Here is a 15,497-nt window from a genome sequence, read left to right on the forward strand (position 1 = left end):
CGTCACATCATCCAGATCGATTTTGGCATTAGTGGTTGCTGTATTGGGATCCCCACTCACTATGTAAAGCACTATATAAGTGTAAATAATTATTAATAATTATTATTATAACTCTACTCATATTTTCATCCTCTAAAAGGTGCCTCATTTATAATAAAGTACTACATTGCACCTGTCCTTCAATTTTCACTAAGAAAATCCACGCTGTATTCTTGCATTTGCTTTTATTGTCAAGTCTGCCATGTATTTGAAAACTTTGTGAATGAGCCACAGTCCACTGCTGTGCTGTTAGTTCGTGGCTTTATTGCTCAGTCTGATATGCACCACTTCACATGTTCACAAGCTATATATACATTTTATTTTCCATGATGTTTAAAAAATATTGTGATGCCATTTCAAGTGAATTGATAGTCATTTTTTACTCAACTGAAATGAGTAGAGCTCCAATAGTTTTCAGATTTTTCTTTATCACCCACAGTGAAACAATAATAATAAATAATTCTTTGCATTTATATAGCGCTTTTCTCACTACTCAAAGTGCTCAGCAATTGCAGGTTAAGAGCCTTGCTCAAGGGCCCAACAGAGCAGAGTCTCTTTTTGCATTTATGGGATTCGAACCGGCAATCTTCCGATTGCCAGTGCAGATCCCTAGCCTCCTGTTGAAGACAGACACCAGTACACATCTGGGGCACAGTGTTCAGTAATGTCAGTCACAGCAGGAAAGAACCTGTCAGGTTAAAAGGATATGCAAGGACAGTCAAGTGTGAGCTGGAGGAGAGAGACACTGATTCATGCCTGGGTATCAGTGTTCATGGTTCTTGCTTGTAGTGGCAATAAGAAATCTTTGTGAAGAAAAAAAAAAACATGTTCAAAAAGAAGAATACCATCAATCACATTTTTTTAAATAGACTTTCAGTATTGGTACAGAATGGGAGGTTGAAGTGCAGTAGTTGAGGAAAAATTCATAGAAGTACACAACCATGACATTCACTGATTAAATAAAGATTTAAAAGTAGTGCATGGTTTGAAAAATGCTGCTGTATGGAACTGTCCTACTGTAGAGGGGCTGGCCTACACAATCCAGATTACGAGGCGAGCATCTCAGATGGGTTAACACGATTACATCACATAATCAATTGCTTATTAATGTTTTGGTTACCATGATACATGAGTCAACTATGTGAAAGTGCATTTTCTCTACAACTGAGAGGACTCAAGAAAGTGACAATGCCGCCCAATGCCTAGCTCAAGGAGGCTCATTTTTGGCCACAACAATAGATCCAGCATAATTAACAGACATTTCCCCCAGCCCTCAGGGACACGTAAAAGACCATTGCACCATTATAATCTACTCAAAGCTACTTGAGTTTCCCCTTCCCCATTGACTTCAATGTGTTTCACTGTTTCTGTGGTTCTGCCAAACTTGAGTCAATGCAAAGTCAGTGGAGTTAAATCATCGCTAGGGAAAAGTCAGTAGTAAATGTTGTTAACAAATCATCACAACATGGTGATAATTGTTATTTATTTGTATTCTGAAAACAAATACCACCTGCTGTAGTGCTTGTAGTTTGGCTGTAGTATTTGCAAGAATTTCTTTTTTCTTTCTTTTTAAAAAAAATACAGCATCTTTTCTAAACCTAACACTGTTAGTTACAGTTACTCCTCTTCATTTGCTGCTGGACAATAGTTGCACTTGTTACAAGCTTTTTGTCAAATTGTAGAAGAAAACTTATTTCAAAGTGTACGTTTTAAGTTGTATAGCTTTGTATCATCATCATCATTAGCATCATCTTGATTGTTTTTTTTTCCCCTCTTGTGTATGTATCATTATATTCTGTATACAGTGATCCCTCTCTATATCGCGCTTCGACTTCCGCGGCTTCACTCCATCGCGGATTTTAAATGTAAGCATATCTAAATATATATCACAGATTTTACGCTGGTTCGTGGATTTCTGCGGACCATGGGTCTTTTAATTTATGGTACATGCTTCCTCAGTTTGTTTGCCCAGTTGATTTCATACAAGGGACGCTATTGGCAGATGGCTTAGCAGCTACCCAATCAGAGCATGTATTATGTATTAACTAAAACTCCTCAATGATATACGATATGCTTCCCGCGCGGTGCTTGATTGTTTGCTTTTCTATGTCTCTCTCACTCTCTCTGCCTGACGGAGGGGGTGTGAGCAGATGGGCTGTTTGCACAGAGGCTGTTTGCCTAGAGGATACGGACGCTCCTCTAAAAAATGCCGCTTTATTGCGGTGCTTCGGCATACTTAAAAGCACAAAAGCACGTATTGATTTTTTGATTGTTTGCTTTCCTTAGCGAGCGCTCTCTCTCTCTCTCTCTCTCTCCTCCTGACACGCGCACTCCTTTGAAGAGAAAATATATGTGCATTCTTTTAATTGTGAGAAAGAACTGTCATCTCTGTCTTGTCATGGAGCACAGTTTAAACTTTTGACTAAAGGGTGTTATTTCATGTCTAGAGGGCTCTAATAATGTTAACAGTGTGGGAGAGTTTAGAAGGGCTTAAAATATATAAAAAATAACCATACAAACATATGGTTTCTACTTTGCGGATTTTCATCTATCGCGGGGGGTTCTGGAATGCAACCCCTGCGATCGAGGAGGGATTACTTTACTCCTCTTGTGTTTATTTTTAGTGGAACACACAGTAGGAAAGCTTCTTAAATCCTTAACCGATGTTTTCACATAAAACACATTTACAGCCTTGGGGATTGCGACTGGGGGGAGGGGGTTACTATAAAATGAGTTTTATAAAATTGTGTTTATCATTTACTGGGTCTACATTTGGCTTTAGTAATTTTTTAAATAATAATTTAATAATTTTTTAAATAACTCTTTTCAGACCTAAGTTTCCAAACAGCAGCTCGAATCCTTTCAGCCCCCTCTGTTGATGCATTGATGGTCATGAGGGATCTAAGCCAGAACTTCCCTAATAAAGCCAGGTAAGCATAAATCTAGAACAATTTATGACCAAGGGCAGCATATTTTCTTTTCCTATCATTTTTGTATGTTTTTAATATTGTACATTTTAGTTGAATCTCTTAATTTTATGACATCTGCTGTTAAATTTAATACTAGATTTTGGATTGAAAGTTGAAATAATCATATTGCTATAAGGAGAGTCATCATACCAAATGTAATCCTAAATTTTATTTCTGTTATTGCACTTTAAGAAAAAAGTGATTCTTACTTAAAACCTGGATATTGTGATCTATTCATAGAGCCATGCCAGGGACGATTATTAAAGTTTATGGCATGTATGCATAGTCCAGTCAGGCTTAAATCAAAGAAGCTACATGCAGCCATTGTCTGATTAGTTTCCAAAAGGTGACAGGCCTATGTGGGATGAACCGGGTAAACCTGCATTTGGCAGTGAAAAGTGGCTGTTGTGATGAAGAATAGATTGCTTCTTTAATGGGATAAAGGGTTTAAAGGTACTTGTATAAACTTGAATTAACCTATACCTCCAGACTCACATCTGCATTTAGAACTTTGTTGTGAATGGCCTTTTTTCTTTTCCTCTACCTTTTTTTAGAGGCTAAAAGAATGAGTGAGTATATATATATATATATATATATATATATATATATATATATATATATATATATATATATACACACACACACACACACACACACCATGCCCTCCACAATTATTGGCATCCCTGGCTAAAATGTGTTCTTAGGCTTCTAATAAATTCTTTTTTTTTTGTAACCCAAAAAAATATAGGCTCAGAAAACTAAAAAGAGAAAAATGAAACCTTTAATTGAAATACATTTATTCATTTGGAAAAAAAAAATCCCACATTAACAAATATATTTTTTACATGAAATCATGTGTGCCACAATTATCGGCACCCCTGCTATTAATATTTTGTACAACCCCCTTTTGCCAACAAGACAGCAGTTAATCTTCTCCTATAACATTTCACAAGGTTGGAGAATACAGAGACAGGGATTTTTGTCCATTCCCCTTTGCACAATCGTTCTAGATCGTCCTGGGTCCCCTCTTATGCACTCTCCTTTTCAGGTTTTCAATGGGGTTGAGGTCTGGGGACTGAGATGGCCATGGGAGGAGCTTGATTTTGTGACTGCTGAGCCATTTTTGTTTAGATTTTGCCATATACTATATTTAGAGTTATTATCCTGCTGGAAGATCCAATGACGACCCATCTTCAGCTTTCTGGCAGAGGACACCAGATTTTGATTTAAAATGTCCCGGGGCCTCATGTATAAACGGTGCGTACGCACAGAAATGTTGTGTAAGAACTTTTCCACGTTCAAATCGCGATGTATAAAACCTACACTTGGCGTAAAGCCACGCACTTTTCCATGGTACCTCATACCTTGTCGTACGCAAGTTCTCCGCTCGGTTTTGCAGACTGGCGGCACCCAGCGTCAAAGCAATGGTACTGTTCTTGTGTGATTACTCATTATTTTCATGACGCGGCTTTATAAATACACAGAAACTAACCGCATATTGTTTATTAGTGTAATGCATCTGATTGTAATTAACTCGTAACAATATAATGGTCCAGGGAACAGCAGTATTCCAAATACCATAACTGCTTTAGCGTTGTTACTCTCACTGCACCTTCCTCTTCTTATTTAGGAGTTGCCACAGCGGATCATCTTTTTCCATATTCCTCTCACTGCACCACTCGGAGTATTGTATTTATATCACTGTATCTGAGTGTGAATCACAGCAGCAGCTGATCGGAAAGAGAATTATCGGTATACAGCTTTAAGGACACGCTGTCTCAGCCACGCAAAACGCGTTTAAAGCCTTTCCTGTACAGACCTCGCGGTTCAGAAACAGTTTAATCCCAATAACTTTAAATGCACTCAATCATTGCTCCTTGTAGAACTGTTTGTACTTAAGTACAATTACCTCACTGTAAACTTGCACTACAGTTATAATATTACACAACCTGAGCCACTTTATAAAGCACGTATTTACATATGATGACGATATTTTTTCATTTTAAGATGAAATGCAGCAAAATATGTTTATTATATTATACAGGTAAAACTTTAACTTCATTTAAATAATCTATATTCTTCACTGGGACTGGCGTGAAGGATTGAATAATTAAACATGTACTACGAAGATATTTCAGTGTTCCTTAAACTTTTTAAAGAATCAGCGCTCTAAGTTTACAGATGGCTTAACATCTATTACAGATGGCAATCGGTTACTTGGAGAAAGAAAAGCAAGAGCTGCATGGGAGGCCACGCCAATATACATTGAATATAAAACAGAAAGATAAAATAACGACACAGCTAAAAACGCAGCGGCAAATTTCGACAAAAGTTAAATGCTTGTGTCATGAGCACGAGGCGGCTATCCAGTGTCCGCAACTGACGTGGCCATCCGTGCATAAGATACCTCACTGACATTGGCGGCTAAGGAGCCACCGATTCTTTTTCTGCCCAGGGCCACCACAAGCCTAGAGCCGCCCCTGAGTACTGCTGCAATAAATAATTTCATCGATGGTGGCACAATCGCGCTGTAAAACCCATGTTTAATAAGGTGCTTTAACTCTTATCATCATGAAAATGATATCACGTATACATCTCAGTATTTTAGTTATTCAGAGAGCTGTAATATCACGAATGTAATGGATTCTGTGTACAGTCGGAGGAAGAGAGCCGGTTTAAGAAGCAAGTAGTGATTCACACACATTGGCACATAGAAGATCAAATACAAAACAAAACATTTAACGTGCTACTTTAATTACGATATGATTTGAGAAACTGGTTAATTAAATTATTTTAAGATGACGTTTATGATGTTCTACTTTAATGACAAAATAAACTACATGATTAAAGTTGAAATTTCGAGACTGAAGTTGACATTTCGTGTTTTTTTTCCCACTGTGTGCCTTTTTTTTTCTCTGTACCCTAAAACGCTTTCATATGACACTCAGACGGTAGGCTACGACTCGCCTTTTCACAGCGACTGATATCTGAACTTTAAAGTTTCTCCAACACGCTATGTCACTCGATCAACTTCCTTTTGTTGATTATACCACGGTTTAATTAAACAAATAGTATATTTTTCCTTTGCCTCCACTTGGTATTCGCTGAAATTGTTATATTTTCCCCCGTGCTTTTCCCATTGTCTTTTCACAGAAGGCTGAACTTAAGGGTGATTTATATTGATTTGCATATTCTAAGAGGCGCAATTTGGGGAGGAGTTGGGGCGTTACATAATGCGCGTGCACGAGCGTTAATTTTCACGCTGATCGGGATTTATGTAGCGGAAGAACGTGGAAGTTGGAGTACGCACAGATTCCTGCATCTGGATTTTTCTGTGCGTAAGCACATTTCGGCTTTTGTGCTTACGCCATGTTATAGTGCGAGTTCTACGCATGGCGTTATACATGAGGCCCCTGGTATTTCAAAGGGTTTTTAATACCATGCACCCTAACAAGGTTTCCAGGGCATTTGAAAGAGAAACAGCCCCACAGCATCACATATCCTCCACCATACTTTATATTGGGCATGAGGTGCTTTTTCGCATATTCATTCTTGGATTCATGCCAGACCCACTTAGAATGTTTTTTGCCAAAAAGCTCAATTTTAGTGTCATCTGACCAAAGCACACGGTCCCAGTTGAAACCCCAGTTTCGCTTAGCAAACTCCAGACATTTACGTTTGTGATTGTAGGTTAGAAAAGGCTTTTTCCTTGCATGTCTCCCAAGCAGCTTGTTGGCATGGAGATAGCGTCTTCTGGTTGTCATGGGGACTTTATGACCCCCTTAGATACCATTTTTTGGTGCATTTCTCTAACAGTGAGCTTTGGAGAATTTTTTTACTTCTCTTACCATCCTCCTCACTGTGTGTGTGAACAAGATAAACTTGGGTCCTCGTCCAGGCTTGTTTGTCACTGTTCCCATTGTTTTATACTTCTTTATTATTCCTCTGACTGTAGATGCAGGCAGGTTTGTGCGAGTAGCTATTTTCTTGTAGCCATTACCCGACTTATGAAGGTCGAAACACATCTGCCTTACTTGAACGGCATGTTCTCTTGTCTCTCCCATGTTGAACAGAGCAATTTTTTTCTTTTTAATAAAAATACAAGTATGAAAATGAGACATTCTCTGATAGCAAATGTCCAGCATCCACTGGTCTACTGGAATTTTGCACATCAGCTTTTGGGTGGCCCGCTTGTGGTAGCAGTGGCCGGCTGACAGTCATTCCTTGGGTGGCAGTAGAGCATTTGCCGACAGAAATCCGCTGGTGGCAGCCCATTAATCAACCACACCTCATGTAGGCATGAATTGATCTAGACTACAACACGCTTATTACAATTTTTGATATTTTCGAATTTTCAAACAGCAAAGATTATAGAATGCACAAATGTAGCCTTCATGCAACACAGATAGGCCTAGTATTCGAAAAAACAATATTGAAGTAAGACCTATTTATAACAGACATTATAAAAACATAAGAAATGTGCAAAAATACCCTAATATAGTAAAATGTATATGCATACATATACTGTACATTACATATACAGAATGTAATATGTATACAGTGTAACATATCGATAATGAAAGTAGGAATAATATTAATAATTTAGTGTACTATTTTGTGCACATTTTTGTGTTGCATAGGCTCCATATGATGCCGGAGAATTTGTTGGTATGCTCCTCCTGCATCTTCCAAATCAGTGTTCTGGTTGTTCTGAAGTAATATGTTATGTAAAAATGGGATATATCAAAAGTGATAAAAGTAAAAGTAGGTTGGTACTCTGTCTAATGTGTGTTATTTGTACACAATACATGCTGTCAAGCATATTCTAATATACACAGGTTCTGCTGGAATTTGCCATGGTCCAGACCTACTGCATTTTGTTAAAGCCACATTACATTACTAATATAACAAATGAATTAATATGACAAAATTTGATTGACAATTATAGTAAGGAAAATGTAGTTACCAAATGCATATAGCTTTGTATTTCCATAGTGATGAGACCATTATTTTATCTTTTTCTTGAGGATGGCTGCAGTCACCAGCTGCTCACCTGGGGCTTCATGCAAAACGCCTTTCGTAGAATTTACACTAAAACAAGGCCAATGAAATAAAGTGAAAATGTGTGTAAAAAGAAAAAAGTTCATATTTACAAAACTGTGTGTAAGCCAACTTCCATGCACTTCCGATACATAAATCCCAGTCAGCATGAAAAGTAATGCTTGCACCTGCCACTCCACCCTGTCTCCTCCCAGAATTTTGAATATTTCAATATACAAATCAATATAAATAGCCGTTTCTGTTCAGCGTTCGGTTTAAAGGCAATGGAAAAAGCATGTGAAAAAAGAATTTCAGCAAATGCAAACTTGAGACACGGAAAAACATAGTATTTGTTGGCTTAAACTGTGGTATAAACAAGAAAAGGAAGTCAATCCAGTGATACAGAGTCCGGAGTAACTTAAAAGTTCAAGTTCAGAAAATCGCACAGTGTCCGAAATAAAAAAAGTGGTCAGATATCAAAGTCGCCGTAAAAAGGCGAGTCATTACCCACTGTCTGAGTGTCATATGAAAGCGTATTAGAGTACAAAGAAAAGAAAAAAGTTTAAAATGTCCACTTCAATCTTGTAGTTTTTTTCATTACAGTAAAACATCATAAACTTGATCTTAAAATCAGTGTTTAATTTACTAGACTTTCTCAGATCCCATCGAAACTAAAGTAGTATTTTAAATGCTTCATATTTTATGTGTTCTTCTCTGTGCTCTATGTGTGTAAATCAGTACATACTTCTTAAACAGGCTTTCTCTTACACCGACAGGACACAGAATACAGTACATTACATTCATGATATTACAGCTCTCTTAACAATTTAAAAACTAAGATCTATACAAGATATCATGTTCATGTGAAATGAATTAAAGCATGTATTAAACAAGGGGGCACGTTGGCGCAGTGATAGCGATGAGCTTGCTCCCCGTTCAGAGATTTTTCCTGGCTCCTGCAAGATGCTTGCTGGGACGTGGGTGACCCTTAATGAAATCATTTATTGCAGCAGTACTGTCTCTTTCAAATGTAATAACGCCCAATTCCTCTCCTACCTTTTCTTTCTCCAAGTAACCAATTGCCACACAATCAGTAATAATTGTCAAGACATCTGTAGTCTTAGAATGCCGATTCTTCAAAAATTTTAAGGAACATTGAAATATCTTCATCGTAAAAGTTTAGTTATTCCACTCATCTGTTAATCAAGGGTCACGCCAGTCCCTGCAAGCATAGAGCGCAAGGCAGGACTAATCCCTGAACGGGACACCAGCTCATCTCTACTGCTGTGCCACTGTGCCCACACGTTTAATTACTAACAATATACATTATTTAAATGAAGTTAACAATTTATCTTTATAATGTAATTTATATACTTTATTGTGTTTCATCTTAAAAATGATATCAAGAGTTCCAAGAAGATGGCTCTTGTAAATCTAAATCTACTTAGAAGCAAGTTGTAATCATCTGTAAATACGCACTGTCTTCTATTGAATTTAATTCCTTTATTGTTATTGTATGGTACAATGAGATTCAATATTCAAATCGTCCATAAACTTATTTTCCTATAAAATAATAAAAAAAAAATGATAAAAACAATGAAAAATACACAATATGAAAGCATAAGTACAATATACATGTACATATATAGTGCAGATAGTGCAATAATTACAATCAGATGCCTTAAATTTATAAAAGATATGCGGTTATTTTCAGTGTATTTGATAAAGCCGCGTCATTGATGTGGATCTAAAAAATAAAGGGAAACCACACAGGAACAGCAGCACTGCTCTGATGTTCGGTGCCGGCAGTTTGTAAAACTGAGCCGAAAACTTGTGTATGCAATGGATTTTTGAGCTGCTGTTAGAATGTGCGTGGCTTTACACCAAGTGTAGTGGAGTGTGGAAACCGGCGTATGCAGCATTTTTATGTGTACGCACCGTTTATACATGAGGCCCCTGGTATTTGTGGTAGCACTAGTGGTTCTGGCACTGAATGAGAAATTATCAAGAAGTGTCACGTTTGCAGTGGCTTTCTGATGTGGTCTTTGTTGCACCATTATATAAAGTGTTATACTATCCATGGGTGCTTGGTGTCAGTGTAGAATTATCTTTCAGGTGAATGGCCATTCTTGGTGATGGGTCCATAAAGCATGACTTAAACCTGAAAAACAAAATGTGTACTACTGTCATGCAATACTGAGAGGGTAAATGTTTACTTCGCTACATTACCAGTCTATTTATTAAATACCGAAATGTAGTATGTTAGAATGGGAATCAAATATTTATTTTATCTTTTCGCTTTTGTCCAGAGAATAGTTTCATCAACCACAATCTTAGTGCTATTTTTTCTGCCCCTTATTGAGACAATTGTTAAAATGACAAGTCAGTAGGTTTTGTGATCCTGTCTTTTGTTATGCACTATCCGAGTAAAAAACAAAAATTAACATGTCACACATTAACCATTTAGAACTTAACAGATAAAATATGACAAGACATCTTACTTTTATTAAATCTTGGAGGTCACAGGGCTGCTGGTAGGGTTTCATCATCTTCATCACTTGACAAAAGTGCAGCATTGTACTTCCAATTTGGTCTTAAATTAAGATTTTCTGGTTAACACAAAACAATAGATCACACATGACCTGTTTATGAGTTTTGTGAAATTTTATGTCTCAAATTAATTCTCTTCCATCTGCTTTCTGGATCTGTGTCCAATATGGATACATTTTTGACCAAAGCAAGTAGTCATGAGCCTTATCACATGAATCTGAAAAACAGCACTAAAAATGGCTTTTCTAAATGTTTAGTTGCTACCAACATTGACAAAAATTGCAGAACATTAAGTGGTACTTTCCTTGACTGTTTGTGCTTCTCTAGGTAGCTAGGCAATAAAAATTGAAAAAGATAAACTTTAAGATCACTTATATTCTTTACTATGAATGAAGCTTATTTCATTCTTTCACCATTTGATGTCAATATCCCTTTGCCTCCCAGCCCAAAGAGCTGTTGCTGCCACTCATGGAGCTTTATTTTTGCTGGCTCAAAGTCTTTAATCCTGCCTCATAGTACCATGGTCTGCACGAGTTTTGAAAGTTATCCTCATGTATTTATGGATTGGTTGTTATTTGTACAAAGTACAATGAAACTCTTACATGCTTCATTGACTTAGTCTATGTTCATTTGAAAAATTGCTGCTGACTTTTAGCTAGCGAGCCTTCTCCGTGTACTATAAACAAGTTGCAGTATTTGCATCTGCAATTGGTTACTTGAAGTTTTGAACTTTTTGGTAACAAACAGAACAGCCTGTAAGCTGAATGAGACCCTTTATGACCAAATAAGGTAGTAAAGTTTTATTTATTTGTTTATGTTAGATTAAACTGTCCTTAGCGGTCCAGATGTAGAACAGTTAAGCGGGCGACAGCGTAAGGGTTCAATAATATGGGATAATACAAACAGTGCGAGTGGAGAGCTTATAAGTAAGAGGAGCGCAAAGTTAGTAGAAGAGACAGAGAAAAGTAAAGTTAACCTCATAGAAACACAAAAAGCAGGCAGCTGAGAGGGAGAACCGTACAGGAGCTTAAGGGAAAAAGGTGTAAAATATCTGTAGCAGATCTTAGTGTTACCGTTTAAGGTAAGAAGCAGCTGAAAGAAGAAGAAATTTAATTTTAAGTAAAAAAAAAAAAAAAAGTTAAAGCAGTTTCGTAATCCCAAATCAAATTTTAATAATGAGGCCAGTGAAATGCAAGTCCTGTTAGATGTTGAACTTTTTAGATGATGGTTTGGAAGAGCCAGTTGTCTATGAGGGCTACATCTTCAGGAGATGCCAGCTGATCCAGCACCTCGAGCTCAGGGTCGTTGAACTGGAGGAGGAGTTGGCTGACCTGCTTTGTAATATAGAATTGGCCCAGGTGTCCTTTAGAGAGATAGTGTGCACCCCCAATGTAGCGCAGGAGTAGATTCAAGACCAGAGAGGTATAAATAGGAGTGTCACGGGCATAAGGTAAAGGGTGCACACTGTCCGGGGGCATCAACCATAGAATTAAAAGTGTCAAACCATTATCCTGTCCTTGCAGAGCTGAACGGTGTCTCTGATAATGGTAGGCAGGGATGAGGAGCCCCAACGGGCCACCTCAAAACCAGTTCCCAAAAAGAGAGGGGTTGTGATAGTTGGGGACTCAATCATTAGGGGGATTGAAGTGCAGGTGTGCTCCAGAGAGAAAGAGAGTCTTGCACAGTGTGTTGCCTTACAGGAGCACAGGTGCGAGAACTCCCTGGAAGGGTGGATAGACTCTTGGCCAGAGCGGGGGTGGATCCAGTTGTCATTGTCCATCTTGGAACAAATGATATACATAAGGGTAGTCTGTCGGTTCTGCGATCCAAATTCAAAGAGTTAGGAGCCAAGCTGAGGAGCAGAACTGACAAGGTAGTATTCTCCAAAGTTCTGCCTGTGCCAGTCCAGGTAAGATTGAATCTTGGTGCAGGGTAGAAGGGTATAGGTTTATGGGGCATTGGGACTCCTTTTGAAACAGATGGGACCTGTTCCACCATGACAGGTTACATCTGAACTGGAGGGGCACCAATGTATTGGGGAGGCTTATGTGTAGGCTAGTTGAGGATTGTTTAAACTAGGGAATGGGTTAGGGAGTTTAGGGTAGGCAAGGTTTAGATCTATAGATGGAAGAACAAACAATGGTGTAGAAATAAAAATGCATAGTAATGTAAATTGTAAGCAAACATTTAAATGTAGAAAGAGTAACACATTAAAAATAGCTTGCCTTAATGCTATAAGTATCAAAAATAAGGTAAGTGAGTTGGAGTTGTATGTAGCAGAGCATAATTATGATATTATAGCAATAACGGGAACCTGGCTAAATAACAAAGATGGGGATGAGTGTAACATAGAGGGATACACATTTTTAGGAAGGACAGACATAACAGAAAAGAAAGTGGGGTTTCTGTTTATCCCAAACAGGGTTTAAATGTAAGTCCTCTTCAGTTGGATGATGAGCCCCATCTTAGTGAGGACATATGGCTTCGTCTGGAAAATATTAGGGAAACAGGTCTTATTTTAGGAGTGTGTTATAGACCACCCAATTCAGACAGTAATTTCAACACACATCTTTTTGGGAATATCAAAAAAGCGAGTTTACATGGAGATATTATAGTCATGTGGGACTTTAATTATCCAAATATTAACTGGGATAACCTTGCAGATGGAGTAGTACAAGAACAGGAGTTTTTAGAAATAATCAGTGACTGTTTTTTAACACAGCATGTTAAAGCACTGTGAGCGCTGAAGTCGAAAAATTAGGAGATAAACACCAATTTAAAATTAAAAGCAATTTCTTTAATATTTATTCTTGGTGAGTTAGACAGACTGTGAGACTGCCAACAAACCTCCCACACCCCCTCAGCTCAGCCAACTGATTTGAGTTTGGAGAGCCTGGACTAAAAAGAAAAACTGTTCTCTCTTTTATCACATAGTTTGTTCATTAGCCAAAGAGAGAACAGAAGAACACATTACAGTTCATTATGAGGTCATACATAGATTAGGGTTACATCTTAATTTATGACATACAGGAGTATAGAAAAACAAAGCAGTACCATGCACTTACATTTTCTAAAGACTGTGCCCTTCTCAGTACACACATACAAACCCATTTTAAGCAGTTTTCTTAAAGTTTATTGCGTTAGTTATAAAGAGATTACATTCTTATAACTTTAATATCTTCATTAGATTATATTTGTTTGATTAGATTAATAATCCTTATTTATTAATTCATAAATGACATTTTTGTCTTATTTTTTAAGCAAGAGTGAAGAAAACGATCACATTGATAATATCACAGGGTGTTCTGTTAATATCAAGAGGTCAGCACTTTCACATAGAAGAATTAAATCAGTCTCATAATTCCTTTCCTACCTAAATTCAGATGAAATCATATAGAAGTATAAAATTATATAGTTCTGCAGCATCATTAATACAAAATAGTTGTTGGTATTTTATGAGTTAAAATACTTATTATCATCTGCGGTGGGCTGACACCCTGCCTGGGGTCTGCTTCCTGCCTTGTGCCCTGTGTTGGCTGGGATTGGCTCCAGCACACCCCCCGCAATCCTGCAGTTAGGATATAGCAGGTTGGATAATGGATGGATAAATGGATACTTATAATCATTACAGTTAATAATGTTTTTTCGGCTTTTTCAGCACCAACATGGGGTGAAGCCTGTCTGGATTTAGTATTTTGTAATAATCAGGATAGATTTGAGGGCGTAGAGGTGATTGAACCACTAGGGTCAAGTGACCATAATGTAATACAATTCTCAGTATTTTCTAAGAGTTACAGATGCAAGGACTAAAATTGTTAAGTTGAACTTTGGTAGGGCTAATTTTGAGCAGAGGCGACAATGTCTATGTAGGATACACTGGGATAAGCTTTTAAGTGTAGAGACAGTCAAGGAGCAGTGGAACAGGTTTAAAAATTTCATTACATGTAATGCAGGACAGATGCATACCTAAATTTGGAATTAATAGGAAACTAAAAAAACTCCATGGTGGATTAATAAAGATTTAAAAAAGAAGTTGCAAAGGAAAAAAACTGCTTTATGAGGTATATAAGATTAATGACTGCAAAGTGAATCGTAGAGTGTATGAGAACATGAGAGCAACCATTAAGAAGGATATCAGGGAGGTTAAAAGACATCTGGAGAGGAATATGGCAGATAAGGCGAAAGAAGACCCTTAAGAGATTCTTTCAGTATTTTAGTAGTAAAAGAACAGTCAAGGAGGAGGTCAAATTGCATCAGGAATAGTAAAGGGGAATTAAAAGATACAGATAGTGAAATAGCGGATGCCCTAAACTTAAATTTTTCTGAGATGTTTACAAGTGAGCTAGTGGATAACCTCCCAGAGGTAAACGCGACTACTAAGGAGGTACTGAGAGATTTGGAAATTGTAGAGGGAGAAGCTGCTCAGATTAAATAAGATGAAATCAAAGAAATCACCAGGGCCAGATAATATTTATCCTCATGTTCTTAAGGAGGCTAGTGAGTACATATATAAACCCTTTATACATATTTTTAGGAAGTCACTGCGCACTGGAGAGATTCTTAGGGACTGGAAAATGGCAAATATCATCCCATTATATAAAAAGGGTGACAGGGCAGATCCAAGCAACTATAGGCCAGTAAGCTTAACATGCATCACAGGAAAAATAATGGAAGGAATTACTAAGGATAAGATTAAGCAGCACATGGCAAGGACAGGAGTTATTCTGAACAGCCAGCATGGTTTAGAAGAGGAAGGTTGTGTTTTACTGACATGCTGGAATTCTATGGGGAGGCAACAAAAGGATACGATAAAGTGGAGCTTATGATATGATTTATCTGGACTTTTAAAAAGCATTTGATAAGGTGCCATACGAGAGGTTGGGCATCAAATTAAAAGAA

General features: G+C 37.5%; 1 protein-coding gene across 2 annotated transcripts in view; it reads left to right on the forward strand.

The window, feature by feature from the left end:
- The window catches only part of uggt1 (UDP-glucose glycoprotein glucosyltransferase 1), a 237,291-nt gene that overhangs the window by 75,629 nt on the left and 146,165 nt on the right, over positions 1-15,497 (forward strand). For both annotated transcript variants that reach the window (XM_039760741.1, XM_039760749.1), the window contains exon 10: positions 2,870-2,969. In XM_039760741.1, the coding sequence (XP_039616675.1) occupies positions 2,870-2,969 (100 nt within the window). The remainder of the gene's footprint in view (positions 1-2,869; positions 2,970-15,497) is intronic.

The sequence above is a fragment of the Polypterus senegalus genome, chromosome 1 (genome assembly GCF_016835505.1).
Source record: "Polypterus senegalus isolate Bchr_013 chromosome 1, ASM1683550v1, whole genome shotgun sequence".
Taxonomy (NCBI): Eukaryota; Metazoa; Chordata; class Cladistia; order Polypteriformes; family Polypteridae; genus Polypterus; species Polypterus senegalus.